Genomic DNA, 15876 nt, shown 5'->3' on the forward strand with positions numbered 1-15876 from the left:
GCCGAGTGAAATGACCTGTCTTAAAGGGAATTTGGTTTCATTCCCTCCTTCAAGTGGACTATATTAGTGGAGTAATGTAGGGAATAGTGGAGTGATTTCAAACACAGCACCGCTTAAAAAGAACAATTTGTTTTAACAGTTCATGCAAATAAATAGAGATTGTCTCTCTGATGGTTACATTAGCGCATGCTGGTGTGCGGTTGCTGACTAACACTTAAAGGTAAACATTAGGTGTTAGTTTATTCAATATTTCAATTAAATTTTAATTACCAAATTTGTGTAGTATAAAATAAAATTTTTTAGTGTAAGGTCCGTCCACTGGTCCAAGGACGGTAGCCACTGGCGCAGTAGAAGGGTTCCTGCGTGCTACTGTCTTCTTTTGCAACAAGATCAAATCAAACACATTTTCTCACAAGAATTCTCTCTTTTCTTTTATTTGACTCCAACAATAAAAAGGTTTAGTCCTCATAGATTTGTATACCATTGAATTAAAGCAATATTAGTTGTAGTCAGGTGTTATGACCACTACTAGAGATATACTGTAAGCCGACCAATGTTACTTTCTCTGATAGTAGTTTTGGTTTAGTCATGCCATGGTTTCTCATGTACACTTAGAATAACATTACATTAAACAGAGGTAAGGCTCACCCTATTTAGGCTGGTCGATCAACATTTTTTTCCTAAACGGAAATTTCCATTTTAGCCTTTACAGTCTAAGTACACTTGAACTAATACCAAATGTTAGTCAGAACTCTAAAATCTCAGTTGGTGTGCCCAATGCTCCACTCAAAACTGGACTTTAGTCCGTTACTAACCTGACCCAGATTTGCGGTAACATAACCTTCACTTAATCTACTTGAGAAAATAATTTCAGAGTAAGGCAGAATAAATTCAAACATAATTTATTATCCAGGTAATTGAAGTAATACAGGTTCAAATCAAATTCGAATAATAGTAAATAAAGCATACAGTAATACAAATGAAAACTTTGAAAGTATTTACCTGGCAATGAGAACTACACACAGCGATCGTACGGGAGATCTGTTTACAGATTCCCTGAACCCTTTGATAACTTATGAATTTACCAAATGGTAAACACTCTTTGGGGGATGTAAGGTAGTGGTGAGAATTCATTGCAAGATGCAATTCATTTACATACAGGAGGTAATTGTGTGAGAGAGACCTAGGTGGAGTTTGATCCCATTAGCATGCAGTGTTTGCTCCAGATTCTGCTCCAGACATCCAGGCCTTAACATCTTCTAGATAAGCCAACAAAGTATCCCAACCCCAATGATCAGATCCCAGGGGCAGATAAATTTGGGTATCATCAGCGTAACAATGGAAGGAGATACCGTATTTCTTAAAAATTGACCCCAGGGGAAGCATATACGAGGAAAATGAATTGGTGCAAGAATGGAACCTTGGGGGACACCATACATAACAGGAGCTGCATCCGAAGTAAATTCACCAATACCAACGGAGAACCTTCTGTTATTAAAATAGGATTGAAACCATTTAAAGGATTAGTCCACTTTTAAATAAACTTTTCCTGATAATTTACTCACCCCCATGTCATCCAAGATGTTCATGAAATGAAGGTTTTTGATTAAATCATTCCAGGATTATTCTCCTTACAGTGGACTTCAATGGCCTCCAGACAGTTGAAGGTCAAAATTACAGTTTCAGTTCCTATTCTACTTATGGAACGAATGCGGCGGCAGTTTTGTTTTTCCGCAAGTAGAATTGGGAAGGCGTAGGACATACAGCGTAAGCTTTTTGAAGAATACGGAAAACAGAAGCCCGTACAAGGCGATCATCTGATTATATAAAGCATATACAGTTGTATTTTTTTTTTTTAAATGAGCGATCGTTTCTCTAGATAAGACCCTTATTCCTCATCTGGTATCGTGTTAAAGCTCTTTGAAGCTGCACTGAAACTGTCATTTTGACCTTCAACCGTTTGGAGGCCATTGAAGTCCACTATAAGGAGAATAATCCTGGAATGTTTTCATCAAAAACCTTCAATTTCTTTTCGACTGACGAAAGAAAGACATGAACATCTTGGATCACATGGCGGGTGAGTAAATTATCAGGAAAAGTTTATTTAAAAGTGGACTAATCCTTTAAGGGCATTACCCTGAATGCCCACCCAGTGCTCCAAACGAGAGAGCAGAACAATAGTATCGAATGCTGCACTCAAGTCTAACAGCATTAACACAGCAGATTTGCCAGAGTCAAGAGTCAATAAAATGTTGTTAAGAACTTTAACCAGTGCCGTTTCTGTGGAATGTTTTTTTTCTTAAAACCTGATTGAAACACTTCAAAAAATAATTGCAAAAGCTCTCCAATTGGTGCAAAACATTTTTTTTTACTTTTTGACATAAAACAAAGATTTGATACTGGCCCAAAATTAGGGTGCTTTCACACCTGCCTCATTTAGTTCGGTTGAATCGTACCAGAGTTCGTTTCCCCCTTTGGTGCGGTTCGTTTGGGCAGGTGTGAAAGCAGCAATCGCACTCGGGTGCGCACTAAAAGCGGACCAAACAAGCGTACCGAGACCTGCTTGAAGAGGTGGTCTCGGTACGCTTTCAAACGAACTCTGGAGCGGTTCGCTTGAGATGTGAAAGCAATCGGACCCAGTTAACGGACCAACGAACCAAATGACATCATAATTCATAACGGAAAATGTGATATAAAAAGCGGTAGTGTCTGATTCTGTGAGTGAGCACATTATTTACCACAGATGTAAACCAACGAGCGCCTCTGTTGTGTAACTGCACTTCTCCGTGTGAGAATGCTGTCCCGACAAAGCCTTTTTCCTGCTCTGCTTCATTATAAAATGTAGTCTCTCTCGACACGCTGACAGGTCGCCTACTACACAGCGCTGGGAAACCAGAGACAGACCGAGAGAGAGAAAGAGCGCGCGTTTGAATTTGCCGCAGTATTAATATGAATGTAGTACGTTATATAATTTAACAGCGGGAAAGACGGCTACATTTATAAAGTGTTTGCGTGTGTCTCGACAGTTACAAATAAAGCCACAATAATCTCATGGAGCGAACTTGTCAATCGTTATTTTGATGGATGACGCAAAGAAAACTCTGACCAATAAGAGGGCAGTTTTACTCGCATGTGACTTGCCTAAACGCATTTTGGTACGCTTTGAAATGTTGCCATGTGAAAGCGAACCGAACCAAGAAGAAAATGCAACATTGTAACAAATTTAGTCCCTGTTTCGGAACAAAACAAGCGATCCATAGGTGTGAAAACACCCTTAGTCAGCACTGTCGGGTCTAAACTAGGCTTTTTGAGAAGTGGATAGACAATGGCATACTTCATATCATCTGGAACCGTAGCTGTTTTGAGACAGCAGTTCATAATCTTTAAAACAATAGGCCCAATCACCTCAATCACCCTGTACACTTTTGTACATCTTGATTTAGATATTGGTCTTCAGAGTTCTGCAGTGTCCTGTGGTTAGAAAGTGAGGGGGGAGAGAGACAGGGAGAGTGGGTAAGGAAACTATTTAAACAGAAATTAAACATGACGGAGCATGAAGTTCAAATGAACACTCAACTTTGATTATGAATGAAAGAAATCAGGCTGTTTCAGTCCAGAAACTCAATGATGTGCATTTTTCTTACCATCATTGTTTTCTCCTCCTTTTTTTCATTTCCTGTTTACAGAGGCTCACTCTCTATGAAATCACAAATATAAACAGACAGCAGTCAAGAACAGCTAAAAACTAAGAGTGTCAAAAACACATCAGATTCAGAGAATGCAGAGTAAAGAATTATAAACATTGTTGTGCTTATGTCAAACATTTTCAGTGTCTTTATCATCTTTATCATAATGTGATATTATTCACTTTGAGAGATCATTTAGTAGGATTATACTTGAAAAAGGGAGCAATCCACTGTAAACATAACTTCAGTAAATTCGTCAAAGGTGCAATAGTTTATAATAGAAGCTTCGGAGCGTTATGAATCAGCATGTCAAATCAGCTTTTCGGAGTGCCAAAGTCACGTGATTTCAGCAGTTTTGGCGATCCAAATCATGATTCGACACGTTGATTCATAACGCTCCGAAGCTTCCTGAAGCAGTGTTTTGAAATCGGCCATCACTAAATAAGTCTTTATTTTGTTTTTTGGCGCACCAAAAATATTCTCATCGCGTTATTATATTAATATTGAACCACTGTACTCACATGAACTGATTTAAATATGTTTATAATATTAATATTGAACCACTGTACTCACTGTTACATGTGCACTCTGTTTTGGACTTGTGTTGTGCCATTTCCCGCCTCTAGTTTGTTCCCATAGTTACTGATCACCTCATTATCACCACCAGCTGTGTTCCATCACCCACCTTATTATCCTGTGTATATTAGCCCTGTGTTTTCAGTCTTGTGTTGTCTGGTATCGTTCATGTGTAGTGTGGCTTGTCTCCTTGTTTTACCTGTCTGTGGAGTACCTTCTTTGTGGATTTATTAAAGAGAGTTATACTTCTATCCTCCTCGTCTTGCATGTTAATGCTCACAACCAGCTATTGTAACAGAATACCGGACCCAAACAGTTATACAGATTGCGGCGTGTGTTTGTTGTTTTCCGTGTTAGTGTTTTTCGTGTTTCACTTTTTGTTTTCGTCACCATGTGCACACCTGCATATCTGTTAATCTGCCTTGAGCAGAAGGATCCGCTCCCTCGAGGCACATTTGGACGATTTTTTTGTTCCTAGCACCAGCTACACATTTCCTGGACAGCAGCCTTTGCAACTTCCTGTATGCCGGCCTCAACACCGCCTCCAAAGCGCAGCTGTCCGGGGAAGGGCCTCGAGGGAGCTTCCCTGAATACGTGGAGTGGGTGCTGGCGTCACGTGGATCGTCTATGACCGCGGGATTCTGCGACAACGACGCCAGCCCCACTCCCACTCCAGTGCCCAGCCAGGAACCTCCAGACGGCGTGGAAAGTCAGCGCGACACCACCGAAGACAGAGAGCCCGCCTCCACCGCGATGCAAGAGCCAGCGACGAGTGGAACGACTGAGCATAACATTGCCGCGAAGCCGGAGCACAGCGTGTCTGACCAGGTGTGTGAGTTCGCTGCAACATCCATTGCCGAGGGAGACAGTGAGGAAGACGAGGGTTTGGAATGGAGCCCCGCCCACACTCCCGCCACTGAGAGTGAGTTCCAGGCATGCACCAATGAGTGTTGCTTTGAGTTTAGAGAGGATTACCTTCCTCCGTTAATTCCTCCTGAGACTGTCTGTTCTATTTTGGATGAACTGGTCCCGCCCAGCCTTCCTCTCCCACCTTCTCTCCAAACCTCTATACAAGATTTTTTATTTTTCAGTCCCTCTGTTCACCAGCCCTTTCTCCAGCCCTCAACCATACCTGCTACCCAGCCCTTGCTGTCTCACATCATTCCCTCAGCTCTACACCAGCCTCCTCTCAGTGGCGTGGCTACACCTGGGGCCTGCTGTGAGCCAGCTTCAGGCGATGAAGATCCTGCGGCTCCGCCTCCGGCCTCAGATCCCGCCGTAACACCTCGGCTCATCGTCCTGACTCCTCCGCCGCTGCTCCTTCCACCCTCGTCTACAGCAGAGACCATCGAGCGTTCGGCTCCACTGGACTCCCTCGGACACTCGACTCCACCTGGGTCAGACATCACAATTACATCGCCATGGACTTATGGGTCATTCAAGGCTCTCCGACCCTCCACCCCTACGGCTCTGATTGACTCCACCTTCTTTCAGGCTCCGCCTCGGCCCTCAGTCGTTCCAGCTCCACCTCAGCCCTCCGGTACCCTGCTTCCACCTCGGGGGGCCGTCGCTGCGACTCCGTCGCAGACTCCGAGACCATTGGCATCACTCCGCTCCTTCGGCTCTCTGTCTTCGCCCAAGGCTCCACATCCATTGGCTGCGCTGCTTCCACGCCTCCCCAAGGTTGTTTGGAGAGTTTTACCACCTCAGCTCCTCCCTCCAGCAACGCCGCCGTGGGTCGCCGTCCTGGCTGTGGCCTGGAGCATCACCTGGACTCCCCTGCTCAAGGCTACTCACTGGATTTCACAACCATCTACACCTCCCTGGACTCCATCACCTGCATCACCCTGGACTCCTGCACTTCGCCTCCTCACGGTTAGCCGTCCGCCTCCCGAGCCACCTCCTACACCATCTTCAGCATCTCATCTTCATCTTCCCCTCTCCACAGCGCTCTGTTTTGGACTTGTGTTGTGCCATTTCCCGCCACTAGTTTGTTCCCATAGTTACTGATCACCTCATTATCACCACCAGGTATGTTCCATCACCCACCTTGTTATCCTGTGTATATTAGCCCTGTGTTTTCAGTCTTGTGTTGTCCGGTATCGTTCATGTGTAGTGAGGTTGTCTCCTCATTTTACCTGTCTGTGGAGCACCTTCTTTGTGGATTTATTAAAGAGAGTTATACTTCTATCCTCCTCGTCATGCGTGTTAATGCTCACAACCAGCTATTGTAACACTCACATGAAGTGATTTAAACATGTTTTTAGTACATTAATGGATCTTGAGAGAGGAAATGTCATTGCTGGCTATGGAGGCCTCACTGAGCCATCAGATTTCGACAAAAATATCTTAATTTGTGTTTCGAAGATGAACGAAGGTCTTACGGGTCTGGAACGGCATGAGGGTGAATAATAAATGACAGACTTTTCATTTTTTGGTGAACTAACCCTTTAATAACCTCTTTTTCTTAGGCTAGTTAACTTATGTTCATGTTTCCCTCATTCATGTGTTGAGTGCCTTGAAGTAGTGACGCTTTGAGCAGAGAAATCTATTTATAGTGTTTTATTTTTTTAAATTAAAATATATTTGGCACAGCGATATGATTCTAGTGTCGCACAGAGAAGGATGACGATATATCGCCATATCAATATTCTGTCCCACCCCTACATGGCACAGCTCTCTTTACTTTTGCTTTGCTTTTCCACTGCAGTTTAGAACCGCTTCAGAATGGCTGGGATTATAGATTGATCGTATAGTTGCGGCGCTTCTACTTCCACTCCTCGTCTACTGATCATGATACAGCCATTTCTTTTTTCAAGTTGTGTGCGCTGGTTAAAGCAAGTAAAGGAAGTCACGCAAATAAATGATACTGTGGTGGCTGGTACTGACAGTTTATTACATCTTACCGTCACACTTTGACTGCGCTGATGGATTATTTATCCGTCCTCCAGGATCACCTGTGAGAAAGAGAGAAGATCCATGAGTTTATATTATATATATATATATATATATATAATAAAATGAAAAACTAGCCTAAAAAAAAAAAAAAAGCTAAATACACTTTTCAAGTAAGACCTGTATAGGGCTTTATTTCAAGTCCCTCATTGCACTGTTTCATCTGTTATGTTTATGTATCTGATATGATCCATAGTCAGCAATACAGAGTATTGCTGACTAACAGTTTTCTGATAGTTTGAGTGTATTATACAGTCAGACTGCTTTACTCCAACCTCTTAGTGTGGAATCAGATTAATCAGCAATTAATGATATAACTTAATGGTCTTGTTTCATTCATTTTATATCACTATTATGAGATTATATGCTCATCACATTTAAAATGCTTAACTTGAACAAAACCTAAATAACACGTATGATTTCCTTTTAAGCTTTGTAAAGAAATCCTTCACAGGGCAGAATGATATGAATAATATGTTAAATATACAAAGCCTATTACAAATTTATTGCTCAAAATAACAAACAATCCATCAAAGGAAACAATGAACAGGGTTGTTGCTAGAGGAGAGAAAAGTGGAGATGATTTCTGGGGAATACCGTGATTTCAGTCCCTCCCCCCCATGTCTAAAATAATGATGGTGCTCTGTCAGTTTAAGAACATGTTAAAATTTGTGATGGACAAATGGACAAATGGACACTCGAACAAACAAACTCACCACTCAAACATGGAAAGCAGTCATCAACACGCTCTGGTGTAAAAAAACAATATGTAATCATTACAAACTGATCAATTATCAGACTAAACATAAAAGTGTTGTTGACTGTACACTTTGCAAAAATACATTTTTTCTAGCATTGCAGGAGTATCCAAGACACACTTCCTAAGAATGCAAACATGGATAAAATTAAAGACAAACACTTGCAGCTCTTCTATGTTACATTTTCCTGCATTAATATCACTATTAGCGCAAAAGCTATGCTTAATTTCTTTAAAAATAAACTAAAAATAATCTCTTAAACTTTAATTTTTGAAATAATCATAAAGCATAAATAAACACACTTCTGTCTAGCGGCTGGAGAAAAGTACAGGAATCTACAAACTCAAGTTTCTGAGCAAAAACACATTCTAAAAGATAAAACAACAGGAAACCTGGATACCTTTGAAGTTTTTGTTGCGTTTATACAGGAAAATGAGGATGCAGGCGGCGAATGATGATGATTAAGGTGATTAGATGACAATACCCGCTATCAACCCAGATCCACTCTTTGAATCATCTGAAGAAAAGAAAAACAGAACATGAGCTTCAGTTGCTGCATGAAAGATGTTTCAGTACTGTAATGAAGGCTACAGATGGCACATTACAAAATACACTTATATGAACTAAACTTGTGTAACTTGCATAAAATCCACAATGTTTGTAATAGTATCTAATAATAGTTGATATGACACAGCTATGAAGTTTTGTGCTAACACCTGTGAACTGATGCAGGGCAAAAAACTCCATCTCATTTTCTCCTCCAACTTCAAAATCGTCAGACATTGTTGTTTTACATTTTTTTTGTAAAGGCCGTTTCGCTTTGTAAACACTTGCTTGGTACTTCCACCTTTGTCAAACAAGACCTTTCCAATGTGATTATATAATGCGTGGTGAAGGTTTTTGAGCAAGACTATATGATTTTTATTTTTTTTTAGTAAATGATCGATGGTTTCTCTAGATTAGACTCTTATTCCTCGTCTGGGATCATGTAGAGCTCTTTGAAGCTGCACTGAAACTGACATTTGGACCTTCAATCCGTTGAACCCCAGTGAAGTCCACTATATGGAGAAAAATCCTGGAATGTTTTCCTCAAAAACCTTCATTTCTTTTCCACTGAAGAAAGAAAGACATGAACATCTTGGATGACATGGAGGAGATTAAATTATCAGAAAATTTGAATTCTGAACTGAACTAATCCTTTGAGAATCGATATCAGCCCATCAACATAAGAATCAATTGAAATTAAGAAATCTATATTTTTAACCCAGCCATACGACAGAGTATGCTACCAATACATTAACCTGCAAGGACTGTGAAATACATACAAGTAAAGCCCTAATTTACAAATAAAAGGGTGTATTTTCATTAATGTTTAAACGGAAATTTTGCAACCTACTAGTCTAAACCTATCCCTCATTCCCTGATCCATTTTAAATAGTGTACTTCCTCTATAAACAGTTAAATCCCATACTGAATGCTGCTAAAAATAGATCAGACACATGCCATGTGCTTGCCTTTATGATCATTATATTAAACTTAAGCAACGTTAGTCATTATATTAGACATTTATTCAAATCAACTGAATTGAAAATAAAAAAAGAGATTTTTAATAATTTTTAATGCATTATAAAAAAAAGAAACATTTAAACAAGCTTCACTTGAGTTTATAGAAGTGGCTGCTTATAATAAACAAACATAACTAAGCAGAGCAATCTATACATGCGTCTTACCTGACACTCATGTTAAAATAGCCAGCCTTAGAAGTTTCTGTTATTGTCCTTAATTTTATATTTACATTTTTTTTTTTTTTTTTCATCTGATGTCCATATTAAAAGATGAAACATAACACAAGTTAGTCAAAAGCACATGAGGAGATGTGTTGGGATCAGCATTCACAGACATGGACATTGAAAAAAGTCTGTACAGTGGTAAAAGTGTTTGGACATTTAAGTCACTCTTAAAAATGTATGAATTTCACTGCCTAATGTGATGGAAATATTTTATGTCAACATGAAATGTACAGAAAATGCAGACTAAGGATGCTCAGGTCAAAGACCAGTCACATGATTAGCTTAGATCATTACAAACCAATCACCAGAACAAATCACAGTGATGAAGACATTGATTTTTACTGTAAGACTTAAATGTGCATGTATCTTTCTATTCATTGAGACTCACTTGGTTGTTGTGACCAGTTATCTCCCGGCTGTAAATAAAACCTAATTTCTACAAAGAGCAACTTGGAAGTCGTGTCAGGTATATGCTGCGCAGCTGAGAAATAGAAGATCCTACGCTCAAAAGACAACAAAAGTAACAGCTAAAGTGTGATTGAGGTAGTTGTAGTAGCTTCTTAACGGGACGCCGTCACCATACGTCAGGGAAGTATTGGATTTTATTGTAAGTATTCAGGAATTCAGGGAATTACCTCGAGATACTGTAGTATTGTATTAACAACTAGGAGTTAGATATGTATTGAGAATTTCCACGACACTAGATAACAAATATGGCACCGGTATTTGCTCTGTCAAATAAAACCCTGAAATATTGCTTCTTTGTATGTTTTTTCAAGCTTATTTCAAACATGAATGAATCTGACATTCCTTTATAGTAGAAATGTTGAAGTAAATCACTGTCTCACCTTTGAACAGATCTCTCTCATAGACCCGATCACTGGTTTCTTTACTTGCGCCGTTATCGAGTGTACAGGTGTAGAAGGTTTCTGGATTTCCATTTTTTTTTACTGTGATGGACTCTCCTTTCGGAGTGATTGGTGAACCCGTCAGTGTTTCTCCAGCAGAATTCTTCCAGATGATCGTTTCACTGTACTCACATCTCAAATTCACAACATCAGGGTTATCTTCACTCTTCTCTGTTTTTATCTCAGGTTTTGGGACCCGCTCTGTGAAGGAAACAATGAAAAAGTGTATGAATGTTCAGTCTACAGACAAAACAAAATAAAATGTGTTGTTGTTTTTTTAATACAAACAATCACTTTACATAAAAAGAAAGTACCATCATACAAAATAGTTTATCTGGATCTGTACCATGGCAGGAGTACCTTAAAGTACGGTAAATAACATGGTGCATGAATATCAGTTGTATTCATTGTATTATCACATACAAAGATATAAGAATAAGATACCATCACTGTACCATGATTTATAGGGGACAGAACTGAAATTCATTGAGATATTTCCAAGTAGAGTTATGGTAATCATTCAGTTTATCATTGTTATCAGTCATGGTATTTCTACTGAAACATTTTTGTGAGCGTAATAATTCAATTTAACCTTTAAACAGATAAATACTGATGAAACAGAGAACCACTACTTAGTCTAAAAAAACCTTCATAATAATATATTAAATATGATGAAATTTATATAGGCTTTTAAATTATTTCAAAAACTAATTTTCACTCACCCATAACAGTCAAGGTGAAACTCTGTTGCTGCTCTTTACTGTTGATCTCAAGGGTATAAACTCCACTATGTTCAACTTTTAGATTAGTTATAGTGATTTGTCCAGTCTTCTCATCAACAGTTGTGATGTCTTTGAATCTCAGATTCGGGATTAGAATTTCTCCTTCATCCCATTCAATCGCCTTGACAACATATCCATCAGTGTTTGTGTGTTTCCAGATGATGCTGGTGACAGGAGGAATGAATTTGTCTGGACGAAAAGAAACTTGATCACCCACTGCTTTCTTCACATCTTCACCTGATGAATAAAATACGAGAGAGTGTCTTCAACATTTAATAAGAAAGTCTGGGATTTTTTTTTTAATGAACATGACAATAGTCATTTGAAAAATATGGAATAAAAAATTGTGGAACAAATATAGACTACAACAAGTAGAAAAAGAGAATATAGCTGCGAGCAGCGATGGCGGGCCCAAGCCCGGTGGCACCGCCACCCCGGTGGCTTCAGGGCAACTGTGCACAGCGGGCAATAGGCACTTAAAACGGTTAAACATCAAAGGACTATGTCAAATTCACTCCACATTTACTGCACTACAAGGTGCCACTATAGAGCCCCTCCTCCCTGCCCATTTTCAAAGGATTACATGTGCCAAGTTTTAACATTATTCTGATGAATTTTGAAGCAAATCAGGTAAAAATAAGAGGGTGATCTCAATGTATGCTGAAAGTGACACATTTTCTGCTTCCAGTTGGTGGCGCTATGACTTTGAATCACAATAGTCACATCCATGTGATCAGCCTTGTACAACGAAGACTAAGCCGAAGTTTCATCAAAATCAATTAATGTATGCAGGAGTTATAACACTTTGTTTCCCTTTTCTTGCCATAAATTCGTTGCCTCGCCACGGCCAAACCATTTGAGATATCCAAAATCCGTTTGCAATTAAACAACTTCAATGTGTTAGCAACGAGTTAAAAAAAGCTTGGTGTAAATTGGATAAACCCTGTAGGAGTAGTAGTATAAAATTCATAGCCTGTTTTTTCAAAAAATTAACATTCAAACCAAAATAGCTGACTTCCTGTTGGTCGGAGCTAATGAATGTAAATTAGAAAATTGTCCGGCTTGATGAGAACAATATGTGTACCGAGTTTGGTGACTGTAGGAAAAACTAACCCCCCCACTTTTGTCAAAAGGTGGCGCTACTGAGCCCCTCCACCACGCCCATTTCTATGGCTTTGTCCATGTCTACTGGTTGACAATATTGATGTGTGTGTCGAGTTTCATGCAATTTGAAGCATGTTAAGAGCCTCAAAAACACTCAAGAATATTATTACAGTTTGACCTGTTGCCATGGCAACAATATTTCAAATATCAAAAATCCTGTCATAGGTCTACATCTGCTGTGTATTGACATTACACTGATGAAGTTTGAAGCAAATCAGGTAAAAATAAGAGGGTGATCTCAAAACATTTCAAAAAGTGATACACTTCCTGCTGCCAGTTGGTGGCGCTATAACTTTGACTCACAATAGTCACATCCATGTGATCAGACTCCTATAACGAACACACTCGTGAAGTTTCATAAAGATCAATATATGTATGCAGACGTTATAACACATTTCCTGTTTCCTTTTTCTCGCCATAAATTCGTTGCCTCGCCACGGCCAAACCGTTCGAGATATCAAAAATCCCCTGGCAATTTTTCATCATCAGTGTCTTGACTTCATGCTGACCGAGTTTGGTGGCGATCGGATTAATCGTCTAGGAGGAGTATATCAAATTCCAGAGCATGCGTTTTTCAAACAACCCTTAATAGCTGACTTCCTGTTGGCGTGACGTTTAACTTAGAGCACGAAAGTTGTTCGGCCCGATGAGGTCTATATGTGTACTGAGTTTCATACTAATACGTGCAAGCGTGTTTAATATATGGACCAAATTTTCAGACTTTTTTCAAGGGGGCGCTGTCGAGCCCCCCTGCCACGCCCGGGTACCAGCCTCTCCGGCGTCCTAATGGCCGCGGATTCCAATGTGTGTGCCAATTTTCAAGAGTTTTTGAGCATGTTAAGGCCCCCAAAATGCCCCGGAAGACGAAAAAAAAAAAATAATAATAAATATAGCTGCGAGCAGCGATGGCGGGCCCAAGCCCGGTGGCACCGCCACCCCGGTGGCTTCAGGGCAACTGTGCACAGCGGGCAATAGGCACTTAAAACGGTTAAACATCAAAGGACTATGTCAAATTCACTCCACATTTACTGCACTACAAGGTGCCACTATAGAGCCCCTCCTCCCTGCCCATTTTCAAAGGATTACATGTGCCAAGTTTTAACATTATTCTGATGAATTTTGAAGCAAATCAGGTAAAAATAAGAGGGTGATCTCAATGTATGCTGAAAGTGACACATTTTCTGCTTCCAGTTGGTGGCGCTATGACTTTGAATCACAATAGTCACATCCATGTGATCAGCCTTGTACAACGAAGACTAAGCCGAAGTTTCATCAAAATCAATTAATGTATGCAGGAGTTAAAACACTTTGTTTCCCTTTTCTTGCCATAAATTCGTTGCCTCGCCACGGCCAAACCGTTTGAGATATCCAAAATCCGTTTGCAATTAAACAACTTCAATGTGTTAGCAACAAGTTAAAAAAAAGCTTGGTGTAAATTGGATAAACCCTGTAGGAGTAGTATTATAAAATTCATAGCCTGTTTTTTCAAAAAATTAACATTCAAACCAAAATAGCTGACTTCCTGTTGGTCGGAGCTAATGAATGTAAATTAGAAAATTGTCCGGCTTGATGAGAACAATATGTGTACCGAGTTTGGTGACTGTAGGAAAAACAAACCCCCCCACTTTTGTCAAAAGGTGGCGCTACTGAGCCCCTCCACCACGCCCATTTCTATGGCTTTGTCCATGTCTACTGGTTGACAATATTGATGTGTGTGTCGAGTTTCATGCAATTTAAGCATGTTAAGAGCCTCAAAAACACTCAAGAATATTATTACAGTTTGACCTGTTGCCATGGCAACAATATTTCAAATATCAAAAATCCTGTCATAGGTCTACATCTGCTGTGTATTGACATTACACTGATGAAGTTTGAAGCAAATCAGGTAAAAATAAGAGGGTGATCTCAAAACATTTCAAAAAGTGATACACTTCCTGCTGCCAGTTGGTGGCGCTATAACTTTGACTCACAATAGTCACATACATGTGATCAGACTCCTATAACGAACACACTTGTGAAGTTTCATAAAGATCAATATATGTATGCAGACGTTATAACACATTTCCTGTTTCCTTTTTCTCGCCATAAATTCGTTGCCTCGCCACGGACAAACCGTTCGAGATATCAAAAATCCCCTGGCAATTTTTCATCATCAGTGTCTTGACTTCATGCTGACCGAGTTTGGTTGCGATCGGATTAATCGTCTAGGAGGAGTATATCAAATTCCAGAGCATGCGTTTTTCAAACAACCCTTAATAGCTGACTTCCTGTTGGCGTGGTGTTTAACTTAGAGCACGAAAGTTGTTCGGCCCGATGAGGTCTATATGTGTACTGAGTTTCATACTAATACGTGCAAGCGTGTTTAATATATGGACCAAATTTTCAGACTTTTTCAAGGGGCGCTGTTGAGCCCCCCTGCCACGCCCGGGTACCAGCCTCTCCGGCGTCCTGTGGCCGCGGATTCCAATGTGTGTGCCAATTTTCAAGAGTTTTTGAGCATGTTAAGGCCCCCAAAATGCCCCGGAAGACGGAAAAAAAAAATAAAAAAAAAAAAAAATATAGCTGCGAGCAGCGATGGCGGGCCCAAGCCCGTTGGCACCGCCACCCCGGTGGCTTCAGGGCAACTGTGCACAGCGGGCAATAGGCATTTAAAACGGTTAAACATCAAAGGACTATGTCAAATTCACTCCACATTTACTGCACTACAAGGTGCCGCTATAGAGCCCCTCCTCCCTGCCCATTTTCAAAGTATTACATGTGCCAAGTTTAACATTATTCTGATGAATTTTGAAGCAAATCAGGTAAAAATAAGAGGGTGATCTCAATGTATGCTGAAAGTGACACATTTCCTGCTGCCAGTTGGTGGCGCTATTAACTTTGTCTCACAATAGTCACATCCATGTATCAGCCTTGTACAACGAACACTCAAGCCGAAGATTTCATCAAAATCAATTAATGTATGCAGAAGTTATAACACTTTGTTTCCCTTTTCTTGCCATAAATTCGTTGCCTCGCCACGGCCAAACCATTTGAGATATCCAAAATCCGTTTGCAATTAAACAACTTCAATGTGTTAGCACCAAGTTAAAAAAGTTTGGTGTAAATTGGATAAATCCTGTTGGAGTAGTAGTATTAAAATTCAAGCCTGTTTTTTCAAAAAATGTACATTCAAACCAAAATAGCTGACTTCCTGTTTGTCAGAGCTAATGAATGTAAATTAGAAAATTGTCCGGCTTGATGAGAACAATATGTGTACC

The 15876-nt window shown here is 40.0% G+C and overlaps 1 protein-coding gene across 1 annotated transcript; it reads right to left on the reverse strand.

The window, feature by feature from the left end:
- Positions 1-8445: 8445 nt before the first annotated feature.
- On the reverse strand, positions 8446-15520 carry LOC125268181. The gene is made up of 4 exons (XM_048190271.1): positions 15496-15520; positions 11396-11692; positions 10614-10874; positions 8446-8492 (listed from the first exon to the last, which is right to left on the reverse strand). Exons 1-4 carry the CDS (start codon positions 15518-15520, stop codon positions 8446-8448), a joined length of 630 nt encoding a protein of 209 aa, XP_048046228.1.
- Between the last annotated feature and the right edge of the window lie 356 nt (positions 15521-15876).

This window comes from Megalobrama amblycephala, linkage group LG5 (genome assembly GCF_018812025.1).
Source record: "Megalobrama amblycephala isolate DHTTF-2021 linkage group LG5, ASM1881202v1, whole genome shotgun sequence".
Taxonomy (NCBI): Eukaryota; Metazoa; Chordata; class Actinopteri; order Cypriniformes; family Xenocyprididae; genus Megalobrama; species Megalobrama amblycephala.